Source organism: Lissotriton helveticus, chromosome 1_1, assembly GCF_964261635.1.
Source record: "Lissotriton helveticus chromosome 1_1, aLisHel1.1, whole genome shotgun sequence".
In the NCBI taxonomy this organism is placed as follows: domain Eukaryota; kingdom Metazoa; phylum Chordata; class Amphibia; order Caudata; family Salamandridae; genus Lissotriton; species Lissotriton helveticus.
Genome location: NC_136057.1, coordinates 995904698 through 995927392, shown reverse-complemented (window position 1 = coordinate 995927392; position 22695 = coordinate 995904698). Strand labels below are relative to the sequence as shown.

At 44.9% G+C, this 22695-nt stretch overlaps 1 protein-coding gene across 1 annotated transcript in view; it reads right to left on the bottom strand.

Annotated features, from left to right (window-relative positions):
• Positions 1 to 22695, bottom strand: part of LRGUK (leucine rich repeats and guanylate kinase domain containing) — a 336772-nt gene that overhangs the window by 55855 nt on the left and 258222 nt on the right. The window contains exon 14 of the mRNA XM_078677476.1: positions 21355 to 21556. Within this exon, the coding sequence (XP_078533602.1) occupies positions 21355 to 21556 (202 nt within the window). The remainder of the gene's footprint in view (positions 1 to 21354; positions 21557 to 22695) is intronic.

The following is a 22695-nucleotide window of genomic DNA, read 5'->3' as shown; positions in this document are numbered from 1 at the left end:
GTTCTCGCCTTTGGGACCTTATAAATGTTTAGTTATCCAGCACAATATCCTTCGTGCAACAACATCAACTGTTGCAAGGCTAAACACTTATAAGGTCTCAAAGACAAGACCCATTGGCTATGCCAATGCTTGTTCGAACATGCGAAAGCGTTTGCACATAGTACATCAGACTGCATATCTCTGCAGCCAGAAGTATTTATTGAAAGTGATAGTTTTTAAATAGAAGGTGAGAAACATTTCTGCCCTCCGCCGTGATGACAATGAGATAGCTGAGAGGCAAGTCAGTTGTCATGTGTACCCTATATGTGGCTTAGGGTCTTATTATACACAAAGCAACATTAAAGTTTAGCAAATAGTTTATAGATTATTGAATCAAACACAACTGAGATTTTTGTGCACATCCTGAACTCATGTATTTGAAGGTGCTCCGATATATGATGATGAACAAAAAGGATGCCCTGTGAAAGTATTTGCCTAGGATCCCACAATTTGGCCAAGTAGGAAAGCTAGGATCGATCCCAGATTTCCCACTTTCACAGTAGGCAATTTAACCTTTGATGGTGTCTCTTTCTGAAATCTGAAGTTAATGCTTTCTCCATAATTATTGGAAGAGGAGACTATAGAGTGGGTAATAGGCAGAATCAGCATTTTATTTTAAGCAGTGTCACATATGGCGAACCTTTCCCGACGAAATTCGGGCTCTTCTAAACAAACAGAACATTTAACTTTACACTTCTCTCTGACACAGGGAGATTTGCAGATTTACATAATTTGCAACCTGATTTGTAGCTTGTTTCCAATGTTTCATGGTGGGTATTTGTAGCCAGTAAGCCAAAGGGCATTCCACAAAAGCTCTGTCCCACAACAGCTCTGTCCCTGGCCCTTTCTCCGGTCTGGACTGAAGCCAGTGGGAACCTGTGGGAGATTGAAACAGCCAAATGCACGTCCGCAGAATGTGGGAGTCCCGCTGCAGTTAATTACTTTGGCACAGAGGAGAGGGCCGCTTCCTCTGCCTGATGTCATCGAGGCTAAGGGCAGGAATTCCCTACAAGCCGACAGCAGGCTGAACTCTGCAGTGCTCTATCCCCCACCCAGACACACAGCACACTCACCCTCCAGAGGAACGGGCTGTCTCTGATACAAGACTTCTTTCTCTAAACTGAGCCTCGTTTGCCTAAAGCTGTTTATTTCTTTGTGCCAAATATAAATGGCAGAATAAATGCTCTCGGCATTACAATTCAGGCCTACTTTAATCTATAGGTCAAGAGAAGACGTTTAGTGTGCAGTGTTAGAGCATGTCTGCCTCTGTTAGAACAAGCGCAGCCACACTAATTACAAACAGATGGCCCCTGCACGCCGCTGCTCGCTCCTGCAAGGTGGATGCCATGGCATGAACGAGTTTCTGAAAAGTGCAGACCGATTCCTAAAGGTCATCTCCTAGAGCAATGCATGCGCGCTGCGCTAGGCTCGACCTAAACAATCTATTCCTTGCACCCACACACACACACACACACATTTTAAGATCTAGGAAGTGGTGAGTAAAGAAAGGCTCAAAACTGCTGACCTATGTCACTCTCTTTTATCTAAGGGACAAGCCTCCATTCCACTAATGCATTCAATTCACCATTTTGTGTCCAGCGCTAGAAGAAGCTGCAACAACAAAGTGTGATGAAACTATAAGAGACTCAAATGATCAGTCTGTGCAGCAACGTTAAGAGAGACTATCTGATTTGTTAGATGTAGGATTAGACTGGGAAAAGGGCCAATTCTAGATGGAGATTGGAAAGAGTCCTTGTCTTCCGTCTTCATGGCTTATTATAAAAAGCATTCAAAATGCAATAGGTCTCGCCTTTTATTAATTTAAAGCCATTTGCTTTGCTATACAATACCATTAGCAAAGCAAATGGCTTTAACTTAATCAAAGGCGAGACCTATTGCATTTTCAATGCTTGTTTTTCTGTGTCTCCAGGGCAGGGTTTGTCGGATTGGCTCAGTGTCACACACAGATGTGACTCTTTAGCCTGCAAGCCTACACTTTGACGGCTCAACACACACACATCTTAAAACATTCCTCACATCCCAATCACGCGCAGACAAACTGGCCCCTCTTGGGCAAAAAAGAAAATAAAACTGGAAGAGGCAAAACTTAATTTTTTTCCTGTTCAATATTTGTTTAAGGTTTGTATTCGTCTTTTTGTGGATTTTAAAGCAAGGAGGGTCTCTCTCACACGCCCTCCCAAAAAGAAAGAAAAAACTGAGGCACAAGGATGGAAGGGAGAGGAAATATGCAGGAAGCTGCAGCAGCAGTTAGGCAGGCACAGTAGAGAGGGGTGTGGACACCAGGGTAGAGTCTCCTCTGTTACCTCTTACCCTGCTCTGCTGGGGGAGCACAGCACTTCACTGCTTCTGGCAATATTCCTGATTTCTTTCATGGTTCCCGAAATGTCTATTGGGGACTAATAGAGAGGCTGAGTGTGCAGGGCGCTGTGCATGGCAGGGTGTGACAGGCTCCAGGTGCAGCTTCTTCAAGCAGAAATGAAGAGTTTTTGCTGGTGGGCTGAGAGCCAAACGGTGAAACTATGTCCCTGCTGATGAGGTGTTAGTGGCTGCAGCTTACTGGCTTTGTGGTTTTAGTGCGAGTTCTGTCCTCATTTTTCATACACTCAGTCACCTAAACCAGTATTGTAATTTGACGAGGGCTCGAAGCCTCAAAGTTGCAAGACACGTGATTTCACTGTATCTGTATATTTTTGTAGCCACATTAAAGTTACACTTTGGTAGCAGTTGCCCCACTACTCCGGCCAGGAATGTCTGCTGCCCAGAACTACGGCGCGGGAATGCAAGTCCCCACGGAGTGGCGCGCCACAGCACCTCGTTAACAACACTGCTCCCCGTGGAGGCGCTTCCCACTAATGCTGAGCGCACTGGAAATCTCCATTGCTTGCTGTACCTGCAGAAACCAAGGTGCACGGGCCAAGTATGGGACCCGCAGGGTCCTCTCCTTGACCTTCTGTGCCCCGGTTCACCTCGTGCCCCAGCCCCGACCATTTCGCTGCAGGACGTCAGGGCTGGGGTTGCAGGAGCTTCACTGGGGATTGCTTCTTGTGTGACCCTTCTGCTGATTGTTGGAAACACAAGATGCATTTATTTTTTCAATTAAAAATACTTCTGAGGTGCTTTAACTCGCCTGAAGAACCACTACACTGTTATTGTTGCACTGCCACTGTATAGTGCCCACCACACATTTGATAATAGGAATTTGTTTAAAGCAGCCACTAGGTAAATGATGTCATTGTATGTCTCAAAAACGCCACCTAACATTATAGACTGCTTCCTGATGTTTGTCAAAAGGATTAGGGCTGGGCAAAGATAACTTGCACTTCTGTATAACCTCCCACTTCACGTGTGAAGTAACCTTCGTAAGGGATCATACTTTGACTTTGCTTCATTCAGTTTAGGTAATGTCAGGAGGTGTGTTCGTCTGCTTTACCCAAGGTGGTCCCCTTTATTCGGCATCTAAACACATTGCTTGTGCTGGTGTTTATTTTAGCTTTGCAGAGGCCGGAGACGGGGTCAGCACGCGTTTGCCACATTGCGGCCCTCACTGCGCAAGCCCCGGGCCCGGCCACTGAGGGAGGGATAGTTTGAGGAGGGCGATGGCTTGCAGCTGGGCCCTCTCACATGACACGCCGCCCGGCCCTTCATGGCCACCGTGAGCGCGATGGCGAATTGGCTTTCTTAAGTTAGTGGACGGATTACTTCTCCTCAGGACATTTTCTAAAAAGGTAACTTGCAACTACATAAAAAAGACATTTACATAAAATAAGAATGGAAACGCTGGGATGAGAGCCAGATGTGCTTTGTTTTTTACGGGGGGCTTGGGCCTCGTTAGGAAATAATGAGTAACAGTGTCGGGTTTATCGTCCAGTGTCCGCCTTTGAAAAGGCGCTTGCGGCCAAATACTATTGCAGGCCTATCTCCCCACCCCCAGTGCTCAGCCCCACCCCACTGGCATGGGCAGGCTCCCAATAAATTGTTTGTGTCAGAGAACATCCAATAAAATTGAAAATCATATTTTTAGGATTGGCCTCTGCTGAGATATCAGAGTAGGTTTAGAGCTTGCGTGTTGAATAGTGTGCAGGCAGACTCCACCGATATCTTCTCAGCATGTTAAAACGATTCCAGATGACGCGCACACAGTAACATCTATTGTTTCAACTCAAAGGCATAATTTGGTTTGAGATGCGCATCATATTATTTGTTATGTAAGATACTAGAGGAAGCCGCCAAGCCGAATAAAACCAGTCTTGTGTTCAACGTTCTGCACATTAAAATCGCAAACTTTATTTCTGGTGGGTTTTTTCCCACGGAGCTGGTTGACCTTCAAAGGCTTCACTACGAAAATTGTTTTGAGATAGTAGTTTAATAGTGAAGCAGCAGATCTATTTTTTCATAAGCGAACAACATTATTTTTAATTGTTTAAAATATAAGCTGTTGGACAAGAAGAGAGGTCAGTTAACACCACGATGCCAAGCTCCTTTTTGAAAGGCTTTACATCTTGCCAATTCTTTTTCAAAGCAAAATGAGCTGGTATCTCAGGGAGGAATGTAAACGAGGCACGCTAGGGAGAGACTCAAGTGCTCAAGCAGCGGCCCGCGCTCACAATGAAAAAGAAAGAGTGCGTCCCAGCTAATGAAGGAGACAGTATCACACCGTAAGTGAGATATCCAATCCCGCTGGGCGTGGATAAAAGGAGACAGGGTGGCAACAAGCAGCGATTGACAAGCCTTCGGTGCAATCATTGCACTGCCTTTGGCATAATTCATGATGCTAAATGACGTCCACGAATCAAAACTGAAGGCAGAGATGGGACACGGCTTCTGTAATCGTATCGATTCCAAGCAGCCTCGTATGATGAGAGCAGCGCATGTGCTGCTTACGTCAGGCCGAGACCTGAAAATGTGGCTCCAATATTTAACCATGCATTCAGGCCAACAGAATCTCCTTGCATATCTCCACCACTACAACTGAGTTAGAAACTTCCATTACGGAAGACTAAAATAAGCCAAGAATTTGATACCGTTTCTGCTAGAGTGTTGATTATTATTACCTCTACATTGGCATCCTCTACATTAGATATCCTTTTCCTGATACAAGGTACCCTTCAAGGAATTTTGTAGGCCCTGCTTTCTGTAATCAAGAATCACCCTTTATAGACGGCTACATTGAAGAGAATCAACTCAGAATTAAGACAGCTTAGTTAATCTATGCTACAGCTGATATCCAAAGCGATACAAAAGGGGATGATGGACGGCGCGTTTGAGCAAATCAAACACTCACCCCCAGTCAACTGATCTGGGTTTAATCCATCACCATTCTTTAGCCCACTCAGCCACCCCATTTCAGACATGGCTATATGCAAATCAGTCTGACCCTGTGCCTCATGGGAACAGTCCAGCCCGAACTGCCAAGCCATGTCTTCCATGGACCGGAAACAAGCATCCTGGGACCGGTTTCGGATTCATTATCCTCATCAGCCAGGCTATCTTGAATCCAGTGGCCAAGTGAGCAAGGGACTCACGTCTGAGCATACCCTGCCACACTTAGGGCGAACAAAGCGATACAAAAGGGGATGATGGACGGAGCGTTTGAGCAAATCAAACACTCACCCCAGTCAACTGATCTGGGTTTAATCCATCACCATTCTTTAGCCCACTCAGCCACCCCATTTCAGACATGGCTATATGCAAATCAGTCTGACCCTGTGCCTCATGGGAACAGTCCAGCCCGAACTGCCAAGCCATGTCTTCCATGGACCGGAAACAAGCATCCTGGGACCGGTTTCGGATTCATAATCCTCATCAGCCAGGCTATCTTGAATCCAGTGGCCAAGTGAGCAAGGGACTCACGTCTGAGAATACCCTGCCATACTTAGGGCGAACAAAGCGATACAAAAGGGGATGATGGACGGAGCGTTTGAGCAAATCAAACACTCACCCCCAGTCAACTGATCTGGGTTTAATCCATCACCATTCTTTAGCCCACTCAGCCACCCCATTTCAGACATGGCTATATGCAAATCAGTCTGACCCTGTGCCTCATGGGAACAGTCCAGCCCGAACTGCCAAGCCATGTCTTCCATGGACCGGAAACAAGCATCCTGGGACCAGTTTCAGATTCATAATCCTCATCAGCCAGGCTATCTTGAATCCAGTGGCCAAGTGAGCAAGGGACTCACGTCTGAGCATACCCTGCCACACTTAGGGCGAACAAAGCGATACAAAAGGGGATGATGGACGGACGTCCAGCAATGATTCTGCCAAATTAGCTAATTCTGACAATCTTTGGGTGTAGGCCCTGGAAGACAAAGGGAAATTCTTTTGCGTTCCATATTTTCAGTCTGTATTTCTCACTGGCTAATGTTGATCAAAAAGAGAGATGAAGCTTGACCACCACATAGCACCTACTACCCCAAAATGTCACACTTATGGCCTGCCGGAAAAAGAGGAGCAATGGAAGTTCCATCAGAAATTTAAAAAGCTGCATAAATAATTTGAGTTTGTAAATTACCTTCTCAAATGCCACTGATTCCAGTGCACATACAGGAGATAGCATCAAAATGCAAACAGAATGAAAGACAGGGAATATTTGGAAAATAAATCTTAGGTTGACCTCACCAAAAGTACATTGGGTTTAACAAATACATTTCTGTATAAGACCAATGTAGCTGATCATGCAAAAAAATGAAAGATATTTGCATACAATGAGGGTTCAAAAACTGTAGTGACTGCATTTCAGATCTGAGGCCAAAAGTAGTGCATATGCACTGGCGAAGAGAATGCGGTTTTGCTTTAAGAGGTAGTTGCTTGGGAGCCAAAGGCATACAAAGGTCTAATTTTCATTGCAGTGTAAACGTTCTAAGGGATGAGAGGAATTTAATAGTGTAGTGAGGGTAATTAGGCCTTAAAATACAAGAAACTATAGGCCAGGGTTACCTGTCACTTGCATTAGGCCATATGCTTAGGTACATAGCCAAGCTTCTTGTAAAGGGCTCTTAGCTATGCTAGGTCATGCCCCATTAAGCTCTCCCCCCATCACTTTAATGCCCCAAAAGTATACCTCCCTCAGACCACAAAACCTTCCCTCCTTCTCAGAGAACAAGTCAATTTTGTTAATGGAAACACTCTACCATGGTACCAAATAAAAAAAAATGACTTACCTGTAATCCGATTTCTTTGCATATTAATGCAAATGAGAAAACCCCAGGCACCAAGATTCAACTGAATTATAAGCACAAAACAGGCTTATAAGAGCAACTTTTTTTCTAAATATGTTTTTTTGTTTGTTTTAAAAACAATTCCAATTGAGCAATTTAAAGAACAGTGAATTTTTGCTGAATACATCGCTGAATTAAATCCTTTTTCCTAACCCCTAAAAGAAGGCAAAAAGGGAGCCTCTAATAGGCGGAGCACATAGCGTTAGTTTGAAACCACACCCTTAAGGAATACTAAGGCAGCCAGACTTTCCATCAAGTATTGAAAGGCAGTTCATTTTGAAGGAAATAAAGTCGAAGTAGAACAATAGTTACTTACCTGTAATCTGTGGTTCTCCAGTATTGGTGTCTTTCATAGATTCACATGCCTGAATCATTCCCCGTCGTCGGAGTGGGAGCCCCACGGTATATAAAAAGCAGTAATATGCAATAATATCCTTAGAAAAACTTGGTAATAACCAACCAGGAAGTAAAGTAGCCCAAGCTACAAGAGTAAAAACTTCCACACTCATGACTATCCTAGTCATTTTGTATAGACCAAACTGCAGCCAATCAGGCGACAGCACCCACCAGAATGTTCTCCCCAGAGGCTCAGGCTCTCAGATTTTCTCGCACAGGATTGAAGCTAAAAACATCGAAGCCTAAAGAGCCTCAGAGGGGAGGTGGGCGGGTTGCATGTGAATCTATGAAAGACACCAATACTGGAGAACCACAGATTACAGGTAAGTAACTATTGTTCTTCTCCAGTATTAGGGTGTCTTTCATAGATTCACATGCCTGAATCAGAGTAGATAGCAGTATCGAAATAATGCTTGGAAGACGCTATTTGTAACATAAGTTTGTACATAGCAAGTATATACATTCACATAATAAAACGCCAACATTCATATATGCATGAAAAAACTTGCAATCACATGAGAATGCACCCAAATTAGGCATGGAATAAGCGTCTGTAAAGCAGTACAGAGGAGGAGGGAAAACAGAGGCTCATCTTATCTGAAAAGATTGCGTAGAACCGCTTGACCCACTGGCGTATCAGCCTCGCTGGCAGCATCCAAACAATAATGCCTGGTGAAAGTATGTCTGCTGGACCAAGTCGCTGCTCTGCAGATTTGCTGACGAGGAACTCCAGCGAAAAGAGCAGTCGAGGAAGAAACAGCTCTTGCAGAGTGAGCTCTTGGAATTGTCTGTAAAGGTCTTCCAGCTTGAAGATGGCAAAAGTCAATAGCTGCAGAAATCAATCTAGCTATGGTTTGTTTAGACACTGCTTGTCCTTGCCGTATCTTTACATAGGCAATAAACAGTTGATTAGATTTGCGAATGGCAGAGGTCCTTTGCAAATATAATTTTAAAACATCTTCTGATGTCGAGGGTATGTAATGCCCTCTCCGCAGGGGATTGGGGATTAGGAAAAAACGTCTTTAAGATGACTGATTCGTTCAGGTGAAAATACGAAGGCACCTTAGACATAAACCTTGGGTTTGTACGTAGCACTACAGAATTGGACGTGAATTGTAAGAAAGGTGAATTGACGGTGATAGCTTGAACATCACTGACTCTTCTAGATGAAGTTAATGCTAGCAAAAGAGAAAAGTTCCATGTTAGGAATTTGAAATACACCCTGTGAATTGGCTCAAATGGGTGGCGCATGAGCTGCGCTATTAATACTACATAAAAATGCCATGATGGAGGCGGACAACGTACAGGAGGAAACATTCTGAATAGTCCCTTAAAGAACTGTTGTATTCTTGAAGAATAAAGAGAGGTGGACCCATCCTGACGTTACCTTGAAATGGCTGCCAAAAAGACCTTCAACGTTGCATGAGATAAGCCTGATCTTGCCAAGTGCAAGAAAAAAGGTCATATCTGGTCCGGCGTTGCATGAAATGGGTGAACCCCAGCAGATAAACACCAAATGCAGATTATTTTCCAGTAAAGTCTGTATGTCTTTATTTTAGTTGGTGCTCTCGCGTAAGCCAGTACCTCCTTACAATCCGCCGAGATATTCAGATGAGCTAATTCAAGGTGCTCAGGCCCCAGGCTGCTAATTTTAGAGAAATCGGATCCTGGTGGCAAATTTGACCATTCTGAATGGAGAGGAGATTCGGTATTGGTCGAAACTGTATTGGATCGCACTCTGAGAGGAGAAGAAGTTTGGTGAACCAGTATTGGCGAGGCCACCTGGGGGCGATGAGAATCAAGCGACACGGCTCTTTCTTTATCTTCCGGAGAACTCTCGGAACCAACGGTATCGAAGGAAAGGCGTAAGCATATATGTGAGACCAGTTTATCGAAAACGCCTTCCCCTGCGAGTCCCTGTGGGGATGCCATCTTGCAAAGAAACAGGCATTTGCTGTTCTTTTTTGTCGCAAAGAGGTCCAGATCGGGAAGACCCCACTGCTGGAAGATTCGATCCGCCGTTGGCTGATGCAGTTCCTATTCGTGGTTGGACATGGTTGACCTGCTTAGGGTGTCCGCCAGCACATTTGCAACTCACGGCACATGAACATCCAAAAGATTGATCCTGTGTCGTATCGCCCAACCCATACCTCTTGGGCTTCCTGAGATAGAAGAACCGTTCTCGTTCTTCCCTGTTTGTTTAAGTAATGCATACTTGAAGTATTGTCTGTGTGAACCAATTCTGTGGCCCCTTGAATGATTGCAATTGCACAAAAGGATTTGAGGGCTAAGAAGATGGCACCTAGCTCTAGCAGATTGATGTGCCAAGCCTTTTGTTGAGGGTTCCACTTCCCGCTGACCTTCAGCCCTTGAAGATATGCTCCCCAACCCTCGAGGGATGCGTCTGTGGTGATTGTGTAATTTGGCGCTTCTTGAAGGAAACACACACCCCTTCTACAAATTTCTTTCTTGGACCCACCAAACAAAAGGCCTCTTGCATCCGAGGATTGATTTGAATGAGATCTTCGAATGAACTGGAGACCTGCAACCACTGCTTGTCTAGCTCCTCTAGAAATTTTCTCATGTGTAATCTGTAGTTGAGAACCAACGGGATGCAGGTGGAGGCCGTGGCCAGGAATGACTTTGAGGATCTACTGAAACAGACTTTTTTGTACGTAGAAGAACCACCAAATGGGAGCTGCAGGTCCGTCGTTCATGTGAGACAAACACCTTTGCTAGGTTTGTATTGATTGATGCTCCGAGAAACTTTCATATCGGAGCTAGTACTAGTTGGGACTTGTCATGATTTATTGAAAACCAGGTTTTGAAACAGTGACTGATAAGTCTGGGTGTGCTGGACTGCTTGTAAATAAGAGCGAGCCCCTATTATACAGTTGTTTCAGTAATGATAAATTTATATGCCTTGCAGACGTACATAGGCTGCCACCGGTGCCAGGATCTACGTAAAGACACGTGAAGCGGACCTAAGTCCAAAAGGTAGGACTTTAATTGAAAATGTTTTGTACCTTTTGTAAAGCGTAGCCACTTACTGTGCTTAGGAAGGATTGGCACATGAAAATAGACATCCTGGAGGTTGAGTGTAGTTATAAAGTTGTTCTGGTATAAGAACTTTAGGACTTTCTTGAGGTACAACATTTGTAAAGTTTGCGCAAAGATCTAAAATCATGAGCTTTTCCTCATTTGCTTGTTGATGAGGAAATGAGAGTAAACCCTAACGCTGTTGGAGATTCGGAACCACTCCGACGGTCCCTGTTTGTATCCATATAGACACTTGTGCAAACGACTCCCATAGATGAGAAGGTGGAGGTCCCTTTGGAGGTGTAGAAAGAGGGAAATTTGACAAATTCTAGAGTGTGCCCTTGGGCATGACTTTTAAAAACCCAACGGTCCTCTGTCACCTTTGACCAAGTGGAATAAAAGTGAGATATTAGACCTCCGACGTTTTTGGAGGGAATAAAGGTGGGTTCAAGGTAATCCATTGTTTCTTAGAAGAGTTGCCTTGGCTGTACGATGATTTTCTATGTAGGACCTGTTGGTACTTTGCCTATGTGACTGCGTTTGATTTGAGTAACGCAGTTGGTTCTGATTGTAGGAGCCAATACTGGATGGAACTCCCTTGAAAAAAGGACGTGGAGCTACGTCCTCGGCACCACAAAAAGGTTGCGATTCTATATCCCTAGGGTGCGGGCAGTATCTGTGTCCTTTAAGATGGTCTGCAGTGCCTCATCAACATGCTGGCCAGAAGGGATCCTCAATCAAAAGGCAAGTGAAGTATTGAAGTCTGAACCTACTTGCGAAAGACGTAGCATTGAAGCAAAATTGTCTTTGCCAGACTGCCCCTATTGCGAGCTGTCGAAAACCTGTACACGCAATGTCCGCTGCACAGTGTATTATTTCTGATGCACTTCTCTCTCTCTCTCCCTCCCTCCTGCAGGATCTTCAAAGCGTGAGGCTTGGAGGATTCTGGAATAAGTTCTACTAGCGCCAACATGTCAGAGCACATCTAACCCAGATCAGTTGACTGGGGGTGAGTGTTTGTATTGTCAACGCTCCGTCCATCACCACCTTTGATTTCTCTTTGTTCGCCCTAAGTTGGCAGGGTATGCTCAGACGTGAGTCCCTTGCTCACTTTGCCACTGGAGTCAAGCAAACCCGGCTGACAGACTGATTTGCATATGGCCATGTCTGAACTGGGGTGGCGGAGTGAGCTAAAGAACGGTGATGGATTAAACCCAGATCAGTTGACTGGGGGTGAGTGTTTGTATTGTCAACGCTCCGTCCATCACCACCTTTGGTTTTTCTTAGAGCACATCTGGCGGCATACCTGCCCAACTGGCTTGCAAGATAATCGCTGTGCCGCCTGAGTAATGACTGAGTCAGGGCAGGCTGAGAGACTAGAAAAGCAGATGAATAGTGGGGAGCTTCACATTTCTTGTCGAGGCGTGGAAAAAAAACGCCGGCACGGAGTTTGGCCTCTGCATGAGTTTAACACCTTCTTGCTAAATTTAGTCTATGATAGGAACTGAACAAACTTGTTTCTGTGGTTTCCCCAGGACAAGGGGAAAGGGGAAAACAATTTGCTGCTCTCTTCATAAGGAGGGGAAAACCTCCAATATTCACCGGAGGTGATTGTAATAGAACTCCAGTTGTAAGAGAAGACGTAATCCCGCCATGGTACAGGCCGTGGCAGCCTTGCTGTCAGAAATACATAATTCTGATCTGAAGAAAAAACATGCTCATACGGCTATGTGCTGTCCAAGAAGAATCATGGCGGAAGTAAAAAGTCATCACTCCATCACGTGGATGTAGCGGAAAGCTGCCGTTGACGAAATAAATCGTCTACAGAAGCACTGTGCATAAAAGTCAACAGTGTGTGAAACCAACTGTAAATGGGCTCAACCTTCGACGAATTCAACAGTTGACAGGGTCATCCGTCAACGAAGCCAACTGGCGTTGAAGCTGAATGTTGAAGAAGCTCACCATCTACGGAGCTCACCGTCTACAGAGCTCACTGTCTACAGAGCTCACCGTTTACAGAGCTCACCGTCTACAGAGCTCACCGTCTACAGAGCTCACCGTCTACAGAGCTCACCGTCTACAGAGCTCACCGTCTACAGAGCTCACCGTCTACAGAGCTCACCGTCTACAGAGTTCACCGTCTACAGAGCTCACCGTCTACGGAGCTCACCGTCTACGGAGCTCACCGTCTACGGAGCTCACCATCTACGGAGCTCACCGTCTACGGAGCTCACCATCTACGGAGCTCACCGTCTACAGTGCTCACCATCTACGGAGCTCACCGTCTACGGAGCTCGCCGTCTACGGAGCTCACCATCTACGGAGCTCACCGTCTACGGAGCCCACAGTCTACGGAGCCCACATCTATGGAGCCCACAGTCTACATAGCCCACAGTCTACGGAGCTCACAGTCTACAGAGCTCACAGTCTACGGAGCCCACCGTCTACGGAGCTCACCGTCTACGGAGCTCACCGTCTACGGAGCTCACCGTCTACGGAGCTCACCGTCTATGGAGCTCACCGTCTATGGAGCTCACCGTCTACGGAGCTCACTGTCTACGGAGCTCACCGTCTATGGAGCTCACCGTCTACGGAACTCACTGTCAACGAGCCTACCATCTACGGAGCTCATCGTCTACAGAGCTCACCGTCTACAGAGCTCACCGTCTACAGAGCTCACCGTCTACAGAGCTCACCGTCTACAGAGCTCACCGTCTACAGAGCTCACCGTTTACAGAGCTCACCGTCTACAGAGCTCACCGTCTACAGAGCTCACCGTCTACAGAGCTAACCGTCTACAGAGCTCACCGTCTACGGAGCTCACCGTCTACGGAGCTCACCATCTACGGAGCTCACCATCTACGGAGCTCACCGTCTACGGAGCTCACCGTCTACGGAGCTCACCATCTACGGAGCCTACCGTCTACAGAGCTCACCGTCGACGGAGCCTACCGTCTACAGAGCTCACCGTCGACGAGCCTACCGTCGACGAGGCCACCGTCGACGAGGCCACCGTCGACGAGCCTACCGTCGACGAGGCTCCAGTCGACGAGGCTACCGTCGACGAGGCCACCGTCGACGAGGCCACCGTCGACGAGCCTATCGTCGGCGAACCTACCGTCGACGAGGCCAACTGTCGAAGAAATTTACTATCGACGAGACTCCCAGTGGTCGACGAGCCTGCAGTCGACAAGAGGGCACTGTCGTTGCAGAGCACCAGTGCCCAACTGGCTTGCAAGATAATCGCTGTGCCCTCTGAGTAATGACTGAGTCAGGGCAGGCTGAGAGACTAGAAAAGCAGGTGAATAGTGGGGAGCTTCACATTTCTTGTCGAGGCGTGGAAATAAACCACCGGCACAGAGTTTGGCCTCTGCATGAGTTTAACACCTTCTTGCTAAATAAAGTCTATGATAGGAACTGAACGAACTTGTTTCTGTGGTTTCCCCAGGACAAGGGGAAAGGGGAAAACAATTTGCCGCTCTCTTCATAAGGAGGGGAAAACCTCCAATATTCACCGGAGGTGAATGCAATAGAACTCCAGTTGTAAGAGAAGACATAATCCCGCCATGGTCCAGGCCGTGGCAGCCTTGCTGTCAGAAATACCTAATTCTGATCTGAAGAAAAAACATACTCATACGGCTATGTGCTGTCCAAGAAGAATCATGGCGGAAGTAAAAAGTCAGCACGCCATCACGTGGATGTAGCGGAAAGCTGTCGTCGACAAAATAAATCGTCTACAGAAACACTGTGCATAAAAGTCACCAGTGTGTGAAACCAACTGTCAATGGGCTCAACCTTCGACGAATCCAACAGTTGACAGGGTCATCCGTCAACGAAGCCAACTGGCGTTGAAGCTGAATGTTGACGAAGTTCACTGTCTACGGAGCTCACCGTCTACGGAGCTCACTGTTTACAGAGCTCACCGTTTACAGAGCTCACCGTTTACAGAGCTCACCGTTTAAAGAGCTCACCGTTTAAAGAGCTCACCGTTTACAGAGCTCACCATCTACAGAGCTCACCATCTACAGAGCTCACCGTCTACAGAGCTCACCGTCTACAGAGCTCACCGTCTACAGAGCTCACCGTCTACAGAGCTCACCGTCTACAGGGCTCACCGTCTACAGAGCTCACCGTCTACAGAGCTCACCGTCTACAGAGCTCTCCGTCTACAGAGCTCACCGTTTACAGAGCTCACCGCCTACGGAGCTCACCGCCTACGGAGCTCACCGTCTACGGAGCTCACCGTCTATGGAGCTCACCGTCTACGGAGCTCACCGTCTACGGAGCCCACAGTCTACAGAGCCCACAGTCTACGGAGCCCACAGTCTACGGAGCCCACAGTCTACGAAGCTCACAGTCTACGGAGCTCACCGTCTACGGAGCCCACCGTCTACGGAGCTCACCGTCTACGGAGCTCAACGTCTACGGAGCTCACCGCCTATGGAGCTCACCATCTACGGAACTCACTGTCAACGAGCCTACCGTCTACAGAGGTCACCGTCGACGAGCCTACCGTCGACGAGGCCACCGTCGACGAGGCCACCGTCGACGAGGCTACCGTCGACGAGGCTACCGTCGACGAGGCTACCGTCGACGAACCTACCGTCGACGAACCTACCGTCGACGAGGCCAACTGTCGAAGAAATTTACTATCGACGAAACTCCCAGTGGTCGACGAGCCTGCAGTCGACAAGAGGGCACTGTCGTTGCAGAGCACCAGTGACGGCAGAGATTGTCGTCAGAGAGTACATCGACCGTATTGTCGACAAGCTGGCACTTTTTCACGTAGAAAAGTGCGCAGAGTGAGTCTAGACGCCTGAGAGTAAATCTCGTGGGCGTAGATGTGGGAGGCAGACTCAAAGAAGGCCAGAGACCCCTTAATTGTGATGTTACTTCAGCTGGTGAAGTAGAGGAGAAGCATCACTTAAAACCTTAATGTGCAGGACAAACAAAAAAATCCTCCCACATCATAAGGGGGATATAGTCTAAGCACAAGAACAACCCCTTCTCCTCCTACCAGGTCAGAGACAGGCAGAGTGCTGGTCCATATACTCCATGAGAGTTCACAGGAAAAGGTCTCAGCTTCCCACAAGTGGCGCAGGGTCTTAAGGTAGACTTCATGTAAGAAAACATTACAAAGCTGTGATATCATGAAGAAAAAATTGAAGAAAAATGAAGTAAATTGAAGAAAACTGAGTAGAGCTCAGGGAGACTCCCTTCACACGACGTGCGGCAGAAAATCTGAGAGCCTGAGCCTCTGGGGAGAACATTCTGGTGGGTGCTGTCGCCTGATTGGCTGCAGTTTGGTCTATACAAAATGACTAGGATAGTCATGAGTGTGGAAGTTTTTACTCTTGTAGCTTGGGCTACTTTACTTCCTGGTTGGTTATTGCCAAGTTTTTCTAAGGATATTATTGCATATTACTGCTTTTTATATACCGTGGGACTCCCACTCCGACGACGGGGAATGATTCAGGCATGTGAATCTATGAAAGACACCCTAATACTGGAGAATCATCTTTTACAGATGTTTCGCCTGCGCATTTAGAGAAAATGGGGAGGCAGGAGGAGTACTCATTACGGAGAACTAGGATTGCAGGTAAGTACTTGTCCTTCCTCCGTCATGGGATTTTCTCTGGCTACTATAGGCACAGCTCCTGAGGAAGGTTCTTCAAGCAAAGACAAAGAAAAGGTAGCAAATCTCATAGGCAAATAAATTGTGCAAGTAGGCCTGACCCACCAGTGAATCATTCCTAGAGTCAGAATCAATGCCGTAATATTTGGTATAAGTGTGTTTAGACCTCTAGGTTGCTCTGTTCGCAGATCTTTGTATCTGGCACATTTCTCATCAAGGAAGTGGTCTCTGTTTTTCCCCTTACAGAATGTGCTCTATACTTACTCGGAAGGGGTCTGTAAGCCTTAAGATATAAATTAATTATGAAGGTAACTATGCATCTAGCCATAGATAGCTTAGATGAAGGTATCTCATTTCAAACAACTCCCTAATTTACAAAGAGTTCTTTCATTTTTGTAATATCTTTATTTCTGTCCAAGTTGTACTTTAGAACTCTCATCACTTCTAGGGCACAAAGAGCTTTTTCTGCCACAGGGGAATGATCCAGAAAGAAAGTTTAGAGGGGAATAGTCTGGTATACATCAAAATCTGATATCACTTTGGGCAGGAAAGAAGGATGAGTTCTTAAGGATAACCCATCACATGGACTACCAAATACGAAGCTCACGCACTCTCCTGGCAAATAATATAGCCATGAGAAAAAGTTACTTTCCAGTTAACAACTTGTAAGTCAGTTTTGTCCATGGGCTCAAATGGAGAGCCCGTTAATTTGGAGAGAACAGTGTTAATCTCTCACGAGGGGCCCTTTCCTAACTTAATTACAAGGATGGTTAGAACGAAGCCTGCGAGGGACTCCAATATGCATTAATTGCTGCCTAATAAACTTTCAACAAAGAGACCACATTTTGCCAAATAAATTAGATGCGGGGCAACCATTTTGTCTTGATGCATTCAAGGATCCACCTACTTCTGAAGGTACCATGCACAGAATCTCTTCAACTTGAAATCATAAGATGAGAAAGTGGATGGTCAATTTGCTACTTTCAGTATATTGATGAAGTCTTTTGGAAGAGTTAGATGGCTATGTTGCAAGAACTCAAACACCAGGCAGCCAAGTTCAGCAAGTGAAGATTAGAATTAAATATTTCCCTGACATGCTGCAAAGAAAAATGTGGTTTATGTGGTAGCCTCATTAGGTTGAAGCAACAGTTGAAGTAGATCCAGATGCCACCACTTCCTCAGCCAGTCCAGGGCAATGAGTATCATTGTCACCTCTCACTGTATCACCTTGACAATGACTTTAAAAAGCAGGGGGATTGGAGGAAGAGTATAACCAAATGTTCTTGACCGGTCTATCCAATGGGCATTGCCATTGATTTGGGCTCTGGGAATCTGGACATGAAGACGTGTCATATTTGGTTTTCTACTGGGACATACAGGTTGATTTGCGGAGTACCCCATTCTCGAAAAATGTCTAGTCTAGCCTTACACGTGTTGTATTAGTAGATGGCTGCTGCGATCATATGTTGTCAAGTTGTGCAATTCCAGATGGTGAATCCACAGAGAAATATGACTTACTAGTGCCCAGTGCCATATCGATTGGGCTTCCCTTAAAAGTCTCTTGACCGCACTCCACCCTTCTTGTTGATTAAGTGCATGGTGGTCATTTTGTCAGCCTGGATCAGAATTGCTGAGGTGGAGACTGATAGAAGGAAGGACTGTGTGAAGTTTCAAGGAATACAAGATGCAGATGTGGGAAGGATAACTTCTTTCTTTATTAAATAGAAGAAACTCCAGCCACAACACAGTGCAACCCATTGTTCCAGCTTTCACAGTTCCCTTCTTGAATGTCAACATTCTACATAGCCATACTACAATAACGATGGGGAAGAAGGGAATGAACCATCTAAAATATCATAACAATTTCACAGACCAGTGCCCAATTCGAGCACATTTATATGACATAGATTCTCCTTCGGTGACCCCAGCATTAAGTGGAGAGATTTCCCCTGCAATGACGCATTGATAATGATCGAAACAGTGTTATAAGGTTTCTGGAATAGCCTCTTCTGAATCATTTAGCTTCCCTTAAACTACCATAAAAGAGAGTGAATGGCAGGATTGGATAATTTTACTTAATCTTTCAAAACCTCCTTACTTCACACCACTTGTCTTCCAAACCTTGTTGTAGTAGGCACATTTGAAGTCTGGCATTGGGAAGTAGAAAATGCCAGATGATATCAGACTTGTCTTGCTGATGGAGCTAATGTAGTTGTCGGAGAATGAGTATTTGAAGCTGTAGATGACAATCTGTTCAGCAAAAATAATTTTGCCTATTACTAATCCCAAGTCTTGAAATATTTGCATAGGATGTAGAACAGAATTTGATGAGTTGATCTGGAGACCCACCTCAGGCAGAAGAGGCAGAGTGTGCCTCATTCTTTTAAAAATAATAATATTTTTATTTGCATTTTCAACCAATAAAAACATTTCTGCCACGTCACAAGCGAATAACCATACTCCTCTGCTCTCCCCCGTCCCCCCCACCCTCATCAAGATCCACTACCCACCCACAGTACATCTGATGAAATAGTACATTAAACAGTCAGCAGCCCCTTCAAGTCCGGGGCTCCGGGCCACCCCTCAGCACCCCAGAACACGGCCCACTCCGACAAGTTGTGCCTCATTCTTGATTGAATTTTGATGCAGTCTTGGCCTTCACTAGCCAATCATTAGGGTATCGATAGATAAATATTTTCTTCCTTCATAGATCTACAACTACCACAGCCATACATTTGGAGAAAACTCTCTCAGCTGATTTGCTGAGGTGAATGAGAGAACTAGCTACTTGCAATGACAGTGTCCTACTCTAAACTAAAGGAAATTCTAATTTGCTTTGTAGACGAGAATATGAAACTAGGCATCCTGCAGATCTCTTGATCCATCCAGGCACCCAGATGAAGCAGAAGAAAAATATGATGAAGTGCTAGAATGCAAAACTCTCCCCTTCCCTTGTTGTCATATCTCAGGTCCTGAATGGGAAAAAATTATCTTTCTGAATTAGGCAATAACTATATAATATATTCCATTGTTCATTTCTAGCTTGAGTTCTTAAACAGATTATGTGTGAAAAAAAGTGTTTAAGTCGTTAAGTAGATGTTTAAAGTGCAATGGATTGAATGATCTTGGAGGAAAGAAAGGAATTTGATTCAGTAACCGGGCTTTACAATGTTTAGCAACCAAACGTCTTTGAGATGCACTGTCAGTTGGGAAAATGGTTGGAAATGTTATTCCACCTCCACCGGTCAGCTGCAGACATTATGTCACTGGAGACCTTCCTTGCAGCCATGGAAGGCTGTTAAGTACCTTTTCTCTCCTGGGACTGTGAAAAAAAAAATCCAGTTTCTGTTGCAGTTGCTGCTGTTGTTAATACTGTTGTTTGCCTTCTTCAAAAAGAAATAGGAGTCTTTTCAGGACCTCCACCACTCTATCTTGCACTGTACTCTGGGGAACACTTTTCTTTTTTACATACCCACAGACTTAAGTTTTTCTGCTTCTGACTTCATACGCTGTAGTTCCTCATCTGCCAAAGAGGGAGTAACTGGAAAAAGGTATGTCCTGTAGTTGTTGCAAAGTCAAAGATGTGCCAATTCTTTTCCTGTGCCAATGGCCTGATCTGAAATCAACATTCTCTACTTCAGGATCTCAGAAAATTATTTTCTATCTTCCTTATGAAATCTGAAGAGTTGCAGTGAGGCCCATAGCTCTCTATTATAACGGCCAAACAAAGTTGTGGTACTAACACCCACTTAATGCATAGGTGGTGCAGACTTTCCCTCCCCCGTATCCCGCTACTTGCTTTCATTTTCTGGTGTAGCGGTAGAGATGCAGCCAGACTCATTGTAGCATTTTTTTATCTGCAGAAACCACAAAAGAGTTCAGGAGAGAAGTCTCTTTTAAGAAAAGTGGGTCTGTATTTCTTTTCCTTTCATCTATCCACAGGTTTGATGGAGGCTGGCATTAAAAAGGTGTACAAGGTTGGTTCTAAAAGACCTAGCACCAATGCTACTATAGGTCTAGTCTATGGTTAAGGAAGCAAAAGGGATAGGAGGTTTCATGGACTGGGCGAGATATCTCTATATTAAAGTTTCTTACAGCTCTGTTGGTGATGAAATGCAACACTGTTGTTTACTGGAGAAATTTGGTGAGGAGGCAATTCTCTGGACTTTGCAGATAGAAATATCATGTCAGATGAAGAAGAAGAACTTCTTAATAAAGGAGTAATGAACTAGATCCGCATGATGAAAAAGATTACCTTTCCCTAGTACGGTGCAAGTGGGAACTAGAAGATCTGCCTGAAGGATTTCATTCAGAGGTGTTTCCAGCCAAATGCACCGTAATTCTTGTTTGGATAATTGGAATTGCTTTTTAAAACAAAAAATATAACACAGAATTATTTTTTGGACCTTTTGTAGGCATGCACAGGTACTGAGATATTTTGCAGTTTATGTATATAAGGTACAATGGCATGACACAGAATAGAGTAACTAACGTATCGTAAGTGGACGAGAGTTAGACTTGATGGCCTTGTTCCACCTCCTATGGATTCCTTATTTATGAACAAATATAATGACAATATGGTTATACTGATTGGAGAACTGTGATTTTGCATGCCAACTGCATTGTTTAATGCTATATTAAATGTCATGCAATAAGGTTTTATGTGGGATGGGTAACTTTGCCTGTTTTGGGAGCACTGATGCCAGTCGTAGACGTTCAGGAGCATACGTCTACTTTTCTCAATGGCTGAAAAAACTTAAGGAAATAAAGACCATCTGTCCACGCTAAACAATAATCAATCAGTGTTCACTTTGGCTCCTTTAAAGATCAAATAATCCGGGAAACTAGAAGGAAAGTTAAATATTGTTCTTGCAGGAAAGCCAGAAACAGTCATGTATGAAGAAAACTTCAGAGTTGCAATGGTCAACCTCTCCAGTAATTTTATAAAGACTAACTGGCAGTTAGTTTAGTAAAGTCCACATCTACTAGTTTTAGACTTTAACTCACCAACATTGATGACCGCATCAAAGAATCCTGGGATATCTTGGTTAAGTTGGATATATTCGTCCACTCTGGAGACGGCCAGCTCAATCTCTGGCCTGCTAAAGAGCCCTTTCCTGCGGAGTGAGCCCTCATACTTCTCCTTATTCATTGGTACGAGGAGGACATACCGGGGTTCGAAATAGGAGTTTTTTAAACTTCTCACACCCTACAAGAAGAGATAATGGAGAGGGAAGTCTTTGGTTACTAATGCAGAAACCATGAGAGAACATGTGGCAAGGCCAGAGATGTGAATTATTGGTACCTATATTCCTCCTGTATCTTTGGGTCGCTGTAAGCATTACATCCGTTTTTCATCACAAAACATGTGGCAAGGAGACAGTTGCATGTAAATTTGTCTTAAGTGGAAAACTACTGGCAGCTGCAATGCAAATCATTCCTCAAAAGTAATGAGGCTTGAGTTTCTTAGTTTGTCTACCCTAAAATATCAGTGTTTAGGTGAAGCATTCATAGCCTGCAGCAAGAACAGGAAGTAAGGAGCACATCTGGAAGACCACCAAGTTATGTCGCATTGATCTAGACATGCTGGAGAAGACTTGGGGCCTAATTTATAGTTTGAATGATGTGTACTCAGTCACAAACATGAGGGGCATTCAGTCCGCCTTATTACAAGTGCCGTAGGATCCAACGCACTTGTAATAAGGTGGATGGGATATCTGTCTGTTTTGTGATGAAGAACCTATCCACCAAACTATAAATCAGACCCATTCGATTTTTTGACCATCGCTAGCTGTACTCATACTGATAACGATACTATTATAATTATTAGCATTAATATTATCATCATTATTTTTATTATTAACAAAAGAAGACAATTACAATAATAGTAACAACAACAATAATAATAATACATTGAAGTGGCCTGCCATCTATTTACTTGCTGCACGCCTTCCAAGGTCAGAGTTTCTCAATGCGGAAGCTTTGCAGTCTGCATCTGTGATGTGTCTACTAATTGAGTGAGCAGGGTCAGTCTGCTACTTCCTATAAGCCATACTTGTCAATTCTAGGTATGGTATGCAGTTGAATTTCACGATCTGCTTCTTGATCTGGACACAGCTTTCCTGGTTTAGGTTTCCTACAAGTGTAGATATTGCGCTGGTGATCCACTTTAGATACAAAATCACTGATTTGCACTGCCACAATACTATTATTGGTCACACCACTAGAAGAGCATATGACCAAAAACTCCTTTGCCCAGTCTCCCTCCAGATTCCTGATGCTTCCCATCAGCCTCAATCTGGATCCTATACATATCAGTATATCAGCCCCTGGGGCTCTTAACATTCT